Below are 10,281 nucleotides of genomic sequence, written 5' to 3'. Positions count from 1 at the left end.
ACATCTCCAAACAACAACAACAACAACAACAACAACAAACTTATCTTGGAGAGCAGGTGAACTATAATCATATGGAATACATTATCTGTCAGTTGGTTCAAAAATCATTTTAATATTAATTAAATATGAATTAAGTAAATAATAATTGTAATTATATAAATTGATGCTATTAGGTCTATAGCCTAGCCTAGATATCTTTCAATACTTACAAATGGTTCAAAGGCACAAAATAATAGACGTGCATATGGGCAAATTTATGTCTCAATTTAACATAAATGTCAATAAAAGAATACACGAATTTACAACAGATGGCGCTATGCACATTTTACGCTATGCCCATTTTTGTCTGTAGGTGGCGGTAATGCACCTTCGGTTTGCCAGCCGCCATTAAATCCAAAAGAATAAAACAAGAAGAAGCTTAAACCAAACAGACTGGCATTACAAAACATTTATTCAACACATAATTGTGATATGAGCAATGCTAGAATATGATGACATACGGATCAGCGGCTAAGTCACAGATGGAGGAGCTGGAGTGAACACGCAGTCACCGAGAGCTCGAGTCCTGATCGGTCTATGATCCGTTGTCCTAGTAGATGGCGGTAATTCTCAATATGTGATTACGATCCGCCAATAAAAACGAAGAAGAAGAAGAAGCTTAACCTCGGCCAATCAGAACAAAGGACCTTTGACAGCGTGTTGATATCATGGGTTGATATTTTGTTAACGTAGCCCGTTAATGTTCATGCCCGTGATTACTGATAAATGATTTCGAGCAGCATGAGGACTCTGATGTGGCTGAAGCGGCTAATGCCAGAAGGTGAGATTAGTTTATTTTAATCGGAGTGAGACACTGGTAAAGGAACACTATCCAGATCATCAAAACAATATGAAATGTGTAATACATGTTTCAGACAAATCTTCCCCTATATTAATATTGAGCAAAAACTCATCACAAAACCCTAATGGTTTCTCTCCTTTAACAGTCAGAAGCAAAGCATGCTGGGAACTAGAGATCTGCTTTAACTCATTGTGTGAATGTGTGTGTACATACATTCACATTTATATGGGAGATTCTGTGAGCAATATATACACAATAAAGACTCAAAACATTCTAAATATTAGATTCATCTGTCTTCATTTCTAAATATATTTATATGTATCAATATATTGTCATATTGAGTCATATATTGTCAATCCATATATTGCTGTATATTGAAAAATATAAACTGTAGTTTCCAGTATATGGAAGTGTATTATGTAATATGCCTTGTGACACATTTATTAATTTCACCTAAAAGTGACAATTTAGTCATTATTATCACCCTGATGTTGTTTTAATGCTGTATGACATTTTTTTCAGACCACAAAATGACTTTTTTTTTTATGTCCCACTTGTAGGCTTACTTATCTATATATTCACTGCAAATAGTGACTAGCTTCAGGTTTTATCACAGAATGATTACACACAACTTTTGGCATATTTTCTACAAGCTTACAATAGGGTATGATGAAAACCGAACTTTAATTTGACAATACTGTGGCAAACAACCCCACAGTCACACAGGCTCACAAACATAGATACAGTAGAGGCAGATATGTACATGATTAATGATGCAATGGTGTCTGTTGTAGTGCGGTGGATCATGTGGCAAAACAGATCCTGCTCAAACTCTTCCATCCATAAACATCTTATCTCCAAAATTACTGCCACGGGTCCGATTTCAGTGGCGGAGTACATGAGGGAGGCACTCACCAATCCAGTGGCGGTATGCATCATGTCACATTTACTTTTTGTACTGTGTATTATAGAGCTGTTAAACTTTTTTGTGTCCTTGCAAATTAGCGCTGGGTAAAAATACAGCTTTTCACATGAATCACAATCCTTATTTACATGACTAAATATTGGTTATTTAAATCCCAAGATCATTATTATTATTATTTTTTTCACTTTTTGTTGATAAATGTAATTTCTTTGGTTGGGCTACTCGATTATGGCAAAAATCATAATAATTCTGGTCAGTATTGAAATCACAATTATGATGCACAGTTGATGGACAATATGATCAATTTTCACGAATGAGTAATTTTAGATATGAGTGAAGTTTCACAATTACCAATTTTGATTATTCAGAAAAAACGAATACTAGTCTAACAAATGTAAGTAATGGTTCCTCAAAACAACTATAGAAGGCAAATAAACTCATTAATACAATAAGAGCAAAAGACAATAATCACAAACAAAAAGGCTGAATAAATTAAATAGAACAAAGATACAAACTATATAAACAGTGCTCAAAATTTTTCACGAACAGTGGTTTTTAGGAAAGTTATAGCTTACAACATGGGGAACAGTGGTTCTCATTCACTAATAATTGCATAGATTATGAATATGCATGGGAGAGCTTCTCACAAAAAATGCAGCCTAATTCGCACATGAATATGTTCTTAAAGGAATAGTTCTCCACAAAAATGAAATCCTGTAATTATTTACTCACCCTCTTGTCGTTCTAAACCTGTATGTGTTTCTTTCTTATGTTGAACAAAGGAAGAAATTGTGAAGAATGCTGGTAATCAAACAGTGTTGGCCCCATTTGATTCACATAGTATTTTTTCCCTACTATGGAAGTTAAAGGGGGCCAACTTTACCCCAACCTTATACAGGTTTGAAACGACATGAGGGTGAGTAGACCAACTTTGATTTTTGAGGTGAACTATTCCTTTAACCTTGTTCCAGTGTTTGAAAATTTGGATTATTCTTAATGAGCAGCCGCAAACCCGAGGTTAGTCATTTTCATAATCGCCCAAACCATCTCCATGTATAAGGGCTTTTCACACAACCTTTCCTTTGCAGCATTTTCCCACTCTCTGCATGTGACATATTTTGTTTTCAAATGACTGAATTTTTTTGTCTTTAAGAATATCAGTATTACATAATTTCATAGCTTAGTAACAGGTTATCAAATAGAGCAATATTTTATCTGTAGCATAGGTAATGTTAAAATAGCCCTGTAATAAACAATAAGTGGTAAAAACAATATGAGCATTTTGAGATGGAAAGATCAAAAATGACTGTAATTTTTTTTTTTTTAGAAGCTGCAAAGTTTGTTTTGTACTCTTTTGCCTTTTAATTCATATGGATTATATGGATGCCTATTCATTCATGCAAACATGTACCCATCCACCCCTCAACTTGTAGACATTATAAGAGGTAGTTAGAGAGCAAGCGCTTATCCACCAAACACCGATGTGCTGTTGTTTGCCTTTTTAGGGATATTACGTGAAAAATGACATGCTTGGAGCAGGTGGTGACTTTATTACGTCACCAGAGATCAGTCAAATATTCGGAGAGGTAAGCATGGTTTTGAACAAAATTATGACTGATACATACAGCCATATGAAATATTGTATTATTTAATGGCAGTTATATATGGTCTTCCACAGCTGTTGGGTGTCTGGTGTGTCAGTGAGTGGATGGCGGCTGGGAAATCCAACATGTTCCAGTTAGTGGAGCTCGGACCTGGTAGAGGATCTTTGGCCAGTGACATCCTGAGGGTAAACACTCCAATGAATAATTCATTTTAATTCATTTAATAATTTTAGTTTAAACACTCCATCTCCTGTTATATTGTAATTGTCTGGTAGAGGAAGGCGATAATAAAATGTACTAATATTGGCACCTTTGTAAAATACGAGCAAAACAGACATCATCTTGGTCTTTAATTTTATTTTCACTCACTTTTATTTAAAGTGAAATTCAGTGTTACTGAAGCTTAAATGGATAGTTCACCCTAAAATGAAAGTTCGGTCAATTATTACTCACCATCATGTCGCTCCAAACCCGTAAGACCTTCATTCATCTTCAGAACACAAGATATTTCTGATGAAATCTGAGAGCTCTCTGTCCCTCAGCAACACCACTGCAATGTTCCCAGCTAGCCAACTAGCTTAGAGTGCAGTCTTCTGTTAAAGACTAAGATCAGAATCAATTCCAGAGAGAACCGCAATGCATTCAGATGATCTCAGAATCGCGATGCATCAATTTATTGTCCCAAGCCTAGCTTTTACCAGCTATCGTTCGATCTGCACTGGGTGCTCGGGTGCCTTTCTCAGTCCAGCGTGATGTCCAAGCCCTAGCCCTTGGGGACGAGGTTCAGTGGGCATGGGCTCATCCTGTGGTACAGGGGCGGCTGAACTTCATACTGGTTGAGAGGTGCCCTCCAGCACCAAGTGCTCCAGGGAATTGTTGCCACTATATAACCATTCTCTCTGTGACTTGGGTAATAATTCATATCAGATATGTATTTTTATTATTGAAATACATTATAGAAAATGGTGATCCATGATGTGTGAGCTGATATGAAATTAAATAAACACACACACAACACACACACATATATATAAATTAAACATTCCTTGTCAAAGTAGTGTTTTATTATTTATACAGATAATTATTATATTTGCCAATAAAACAATAATATATATGTTGTGCGCAATCTGTCATTGCCACTAGAGTCTCGCTGAAGTGAACTAGTCAAGTCTAGTCACCTTTATTTATATAGCGCTTTTAACAATACAGATTGTAAGAAAGCAACTGAACAACATTAAATAGGAAAATATTGTTACAAGCGCTTGGTGCATTAAGAAGATTTGTAAAGTTGCACGTCTCAGATCCAAAGAGATATTCTTTATCAAAGTTAAGACTCAGCCATGCCCCTCTAAAACGGCTCATTCAAACACACCCCCAAATCTCTATGTCACTATGTGGAAATATTTGTGTAATGCCGCCCAAATGTTCAAGCAAAGTAAGAAGACGTGGTCTCAGTAACTGCAGTTAGTGTTGAAGAAGACATGTCAGGGAGATGCTGTATGTATCTAAATAATGTACATTATTTGAAAAATAAAATATTTTTTTGAACATTGAACCATGTCAACATATTCTGTTACACAAAATAATGATCTTTAAAAAGTATCATATGATCCCTTTAACTCTGAAACATAACCTACTCCGGAGCAGATTATGTTCAGAGAACAAGTTGCAATGGCTTCTTCCATACACTATTTTTGGAACCAAAAGCTGAGTTCATCCACTTACTTAACCTAAAACATACTCTGGTGTCACAAAACCTGCTTTCTGGAACACCCCCTGGACAGATAAATTAATTGTTTAAATCGTTACATTGTACAAACTGCAAAGACTTTTTATTCAGACAAAAAATTTTCCACTGCAATTTTTTGCTTTTATGTACCAAAGGTGACAATCAATGAAGGGTGCTGTATAATATATTGCATATCCCCCAAATGTGGTTGTTGTGCCGCTGTTTTCAGAAATACTTCATGCAAACAAACAACACTAAATATATATAGAGTATAATATAATATAGATTATAATATAGATTAATAAAGCAATGCATTGTGTACTTGTGTGGGGATGTAAACAATGTACACAAATGTGGGGATACGTTGAATTTTTATATAAACAAGTGTGTTCATATGTAACAGGTCTTCAGTCAGTTGAAAACTGTCCTGGGTGAGACGGATATCTCTGTTCATCTTGTGGAGGTCAGCCCAAAGTTGAGCCAGTTTCAGGCTGAATGTCTAACTGGAGGTAATACACAGTCCAGTGATGGTGATCAGCCTGTTTACCGCAGTGGCACCACACGTACAGGCCTGCCGATATACTGGTACCGCAGGATAGAGGACATCCCAAGAGGTACGGATGCATCAAACTGTCCTGTCATGTAATCGCACAAACTCTAGTTGATGGGAAATTAATCGTAGTTTATTGTAGCTAAAGTCTTCTGTCCTTTGCCAGGTTTTAGTGTCTTCCTTGCCCATGAGTTTTTTGATGCTTTACCAATTCATAAGTTTCAGGTACATCAAACTATTAACTTCAGTATTCACATTAAATATTGGAAAAAATCTTAGGATAAATTCATTTTAAATACCAATTTTCAATCATGAACATTAACATTGCCTTACAGGCCAAAATGATAATTTCTCTTTATTTTAGAAAACAGAAAAAGGCTGGCGGGAGGTGATGGTTGATATTGATCCTGAAAGTCCAGAGAAACTGAGATTTGTGGTTTCTCACAGCCCTACGCTGGCCTCCAGCGTCCTTATACAGGCGAGTTCCTCCGCTTTGGTTTTAAAAAGATTTATCTGTTTCATCATCTTGGGAAATCCTTTTTTTTCACTGACTGATCCCTGTAAATAATTATTTTTAGAAAGATGAAAACAGACAGCATGTGGAAGTATGTCCAGAAGGTGGAGTCATTGTTCAGAAACTGGCCAATCGGATTGCAGAGGACGGAGGCGCAGCCTTGATTGTAGACTATGGACATGATGGAACAAAAACTGATACTTTCAGAGTAAGTGCAATAATAGTAATCTCTCTCAGGCTTTCTAATGCTTATTCCTTCCTCCACAGATTTGTTAATAAAATATATCTGTTTTATTTCCTATGGCTATTCTGTTTATTTTCAGTATACTATCATGCTATTTGATGAAAAATGAAGAAAAGAACAACTGAGTCTCATTTACGCTAGTGAAGGAAAGATCAGATTATTTTACTGGCTCTCTTTTCGATCTCATTCAGCAATAGCAGCAAGTACAGGTGCATATCAAAAAATTAGAGTATCATGGAAAAGTTCTTTATTTTTATTTAATTCAAAAAAGCTAACTTTCTTATACCGAATATATTCTCTGTGAGGTTTAGGTTAGAAGTGGTTGTGTCACTTTGGGCAAGTTCTAAAGACCTGCTGGAAAAGTAAATCAGCATCTCCATAAAGCTTGTCAGCAGATGGAAACATAAAGTGCTCCAAAATCTCCTGGTAGATGTCTGCATTGACTTGTGACTTGATAAAACACAATGGAGAGACTGTGGAAAACTGAGCAACAAGTTCCAGTTCTTTTTCTCCTTACCCCAGGTGAAATGCTTCTGATGTTGTTTCTGGTTCAGGAGTGGCTTGGTTCTATGAATGTGACCGATGTAGCCCTTTTCCTGAAGATGTCTGTGTGTTGTGACCCGTGATGTTCTGACTTCGGCTTCAGTCCACTCCTCGTGAAGCTCTTCCAAGTTCTTGAATCGGCTTTTCCTGACAATATTTCCAAGGCTGTGGTCATCCTTGTTGCTTGTGCACCTTTTCCTACCACACTTTTTCCTTCCAGTCAACTTTCTATGAATATATTTTGATACAGCACTCTGTGAACAGCAGCCCTTTCATCAAAGCCTTCTGTGGCTTACCCTCCTTGTGGAGGATGTTGATGATTGCCTTCTGGACAGCTGTCAAGTCAGTAGTCTTTCCCATAATTGTGGTTGAATGTTCTAAACTAGCGCAAGAGGTACCCAGTATTTATACTCAAAATTAATCAAACTAATCAAGCTCAAAATGGAATATTCTATTTTTTAAGCTGTAAGTCGTAACCATCAGAATTAAATAATAATAAAAAAAACCTTGAAATAATTCAGTTTGTGTGCAATGAATCTAGAATATAAGAAAGTTTTTAATTAAATTACAAAAAATAAAAACCTCTTCCATGATATTCTATTTTTTTTAGATGCACCTGTACTTAATGTTTACATATAAAAATTCATTTAAAATGTCAAATTCTCAGTAAATGCTCACAAAGCAAATCTTGTTCCAGTAAATCAGGAAGTCATGTTTTACTTCAGTGTTCAGAATCACTCCGGTGAACTTAAAAATGTACGATATAAAAAGGGATGTACTCCCTGGAAAGTTCAGATCCATTGATCGAGTATACTGTGGATTCACATTAATTTTACAAATACTGGGCCCAAATCCATGAACCTATTCCAAATGAGACTGACCTGTTTTCTGAAATCTGGGTCAGGCAATCACCGTATTTTGTTGTTAAAAAGTTTGTTTCTGTGGCAGGGCTTTAAAGGCCATCAACTCCACAATGTCTTGGAGGCACCCGGCATGGCAGACATGACAGCAGATGTTGACTTCAGTTATCTGAGGAAAATGACAGGAAATGAGGTGACCTGCTTGGGACCCATCACACAAAGATCCTTCCTGAAGAACATGGGCATTGACTCACGCTTGCAGGTGAGAATGACAATACTAATGTCTGTGTGCTTCCTCCAAAAGCATTCTGGGCAAAGTTTTGAGTTAAAGCCCAGTGGAAAACATTTTAAATAATGAAAAATTAAAACAAGTTCATTGCCCCGCCATGGCAAAACTATCCAAGATATAAATAAATGTGTTTATAATTTAGCATCTTCAGTGTCTTGGCCTGATGTTGACCAACTTTAATGAAGGTTTTATCAGGCCTTGCCCGAGGATTTTAAGAATCAAATCAGTATCTCTCAAAACTGAGTTACTATTCAGTGCTCATTGAGTTATATGTGTATCTCATATCCTCTCATAACCAACAGTGTGAACAGTCATTATATTGTTATAATTTAAGTGATTTAGTTGAAAGGGATTAACAGCACGTCCTGATTTTGCCAAGTCCGATGTGTTCCTAGGTCAACATATTTTGTTGACCCTGGAACAACATTTTACTCCAAAAATATATTCTTAACCATATCCCTACACCTAAACCTAACCTTAACCATGAGTAATCCCTAAAATCAGATGAAATGATAGATGAATGACACTGATGTACAAGCACAAAACACTGATTTTGAGCATAAACTTCACAAAATCTATAAACTGGTTCTCCAAATCTGATTGGTTAATCACAATGTTGTTCCAGGGTCAACAACGATGTTGTCCCAGGAACATGTCTCACTTGGTAAAATCAGGTTAGCGGGATTAACAACCCAAGCTGAATTAAGTGTTTATTTGTTGTACATCATCACTCAAATTGTTCTAGAATGAGATTTCTAGAGAGTTTTTGTATTTGTTGGTTCAGAAAACACATGCAGTCTCTGTACTATAACATTCCTGACCTGGGCTCCAATTACTAAATCCTAACACTATTAAGACTATGTGCTTGGTTTTTAAGCCAAGTTTACACACACCTAATCATGTTAAGGATAAATACTTTACATATTTGAAATAAAACTGTTGTTTGTATGTATATATGTACCTATTTAACTATATATTGGGAACAGATTTGTACCCAGAAGTGTTAAAAAGCTTCCCAAAACCTAAAAAAAAAAAAACAGTGTGTTGTATCAGCTGACCCTTTACTTATCTCCCTGAAATACTTGGGGTTTAACCCTTTGTTTTTTTTAACTCTTGACATTTGCTTTGTCATGTTCCGCTTTAGGTCCTCTTGAGGAACTGTCATGACCCCTCCACCAGAGCACAGCTCATCCACAGCTATGACATGCTTATTAACCCTGAGAAAATGGGACACAGGTTTCAGTTCTTCTCTGTGCTTAATCGAGGTCGGCTGTCTCAGTATAAAGGAATGCAGAAGAACACGGCACCATTGCCAGTGGCTGGCTTTGCTGAGCTGGACATCCAATGAAAAGACCGTAAATGGACATAATGTAGCAGCATTCAGATGTTTAACTAGAAAACCAGATGTAATTCTGTGCTACAAATGTGCATTGGACTGTGCTGACTGTCTGGATTAGGTGAAATATATACGTACATTTTATTGTTTGATGGTCTCCACTCTCTTTTTTACAATAATAATAAAAAATAAAAAAAAATTATTTATATGTAGTTTTACTTTCCTTATTGATAGGCCTTCCCAAAAGTGTCTACTTCAGCATTAAAGGGAAGGAGAAATCCTATTTGCCTGGTCCTTGAAATTCAATGTTAAACAAGACACAAAAATTTAATGGAGCAGTGTTTCCCAACCTTGATTATGAAGGCACACAAACATCACACATTCAGGAGGTCTTCCTTAGGTGACCCATCAGTGTCAGGTCTTGTTGGGTTATATCAGGTCTGTATGATTATGAAGAGTTTAAAATGACCCCCATACCCTCATTCACTGTACCGAGTTGAGAAAAGTGATTGACATACCTTCTGAAAAACTGGAACAGGTCTTCTAACAAAAATGTGCGGTTTCTTTTGGGTCACAATTGTGCTAACAACTTCCAGCCTCCTGCTTTTTGAGAAGACAAATTTCATTTTTCAAGTTTAAAAATATGCAAGACTTGAGTGGATCTGAATAATGACAATAGATCTTCAATAGAGTTGCTTACAGGTGCTGGTCATATAATTAGAATATCATGAAAAAGTTGATTTCTTTCACTAATTCTATTCAAAAAGTGAAACTTGTATATTATATTCATTCATTACACACAGACTGATATATTTCAAATGTTTACTTCTTTTAATTTTGATGATT

The 10,281-nt window shown here is 36.1% G+C and overlaps 1 protein-coding gene across 1 annotated transcript; it reads left to right on the top strand.

Annotated features, from left to right (window-relative positions):
* Positions 1 to 416: 416 nt before the first annotated feature.
* Positions 417 to 9,643, top strand: ndufaf7 (NADH:ubiquinone oxidoreductase complex assembly factor 7). The gene is made up of 10 exons (XM_052585596.1): positions 417 to 820; positions 1,636 to 1,769; positions 3,272 to 3,352; positions 3,445 to 3,555; positions 5,503 to 5,713; positions 5,816 to 5,874; positions 6,014 to 6,127; positions 6,228 to 6,371; positions 7,899 to 8,072; positions 9,244 to 9,643. Exons 1-10 carry the CDS (start codon positions 766 to 768, stop codon positions 9,445 to 9,447), a joined length of 1,287 nt encoding a protein of 428 aa, XP_052441556.1. The 5' UTR covers positions 417 to 765; the 3' UTR covers positions 9,448 to 9,643.
* The last annotated feature ends 638 nt before the right edge of the window (positions 9,644 to 10,281 follow it).

This window comes from Carassius gibelio, chromosome B20 (assembly GCF_023724105.1).
Source record: "Carassius gibelio isolate Cgi1373 ecotype wild population from Czech Republic chromosome B20, carGib1.2-hapl.c, whole genome shotgun sequence".
NCBI lineage: Eukaryota > Metazoa > Chordata > Actinopteri > Cypriniformes > Cyprinidae > Carassius > Carassius gibelio.
This window is presented reverse-complemented; position numbering and strand designations above follow the sequence as displayed.

What these genes read in the sequence shown, in the direction of transcription:
- ndufaf7 (XM_052585596.1), top strand. Translation starts at nt 766, where the DNA reads ATGATTTCGAGCAGCATGAGGACTCTGATGTGGCTGAAGCGGCTAATG. An exon ending in CACTCACCAATCCAGTGGCG is followed by an intron (nt 1,770 to 3,271) that starts GTATGCATCATG and finishes TTGCCTTTTTAG; the next exon opens with GGATATTACGTGAAAAATGA. An exon ending in TCAGTCAAATATTCGGAGAG is followed by an intron (nt 3,353 to 3,444) that starts GTAAGCATGGTT and finishes GGTCTTCCACAG; the next exon opens with CTGTTGGGTGTCTGGTGTGT.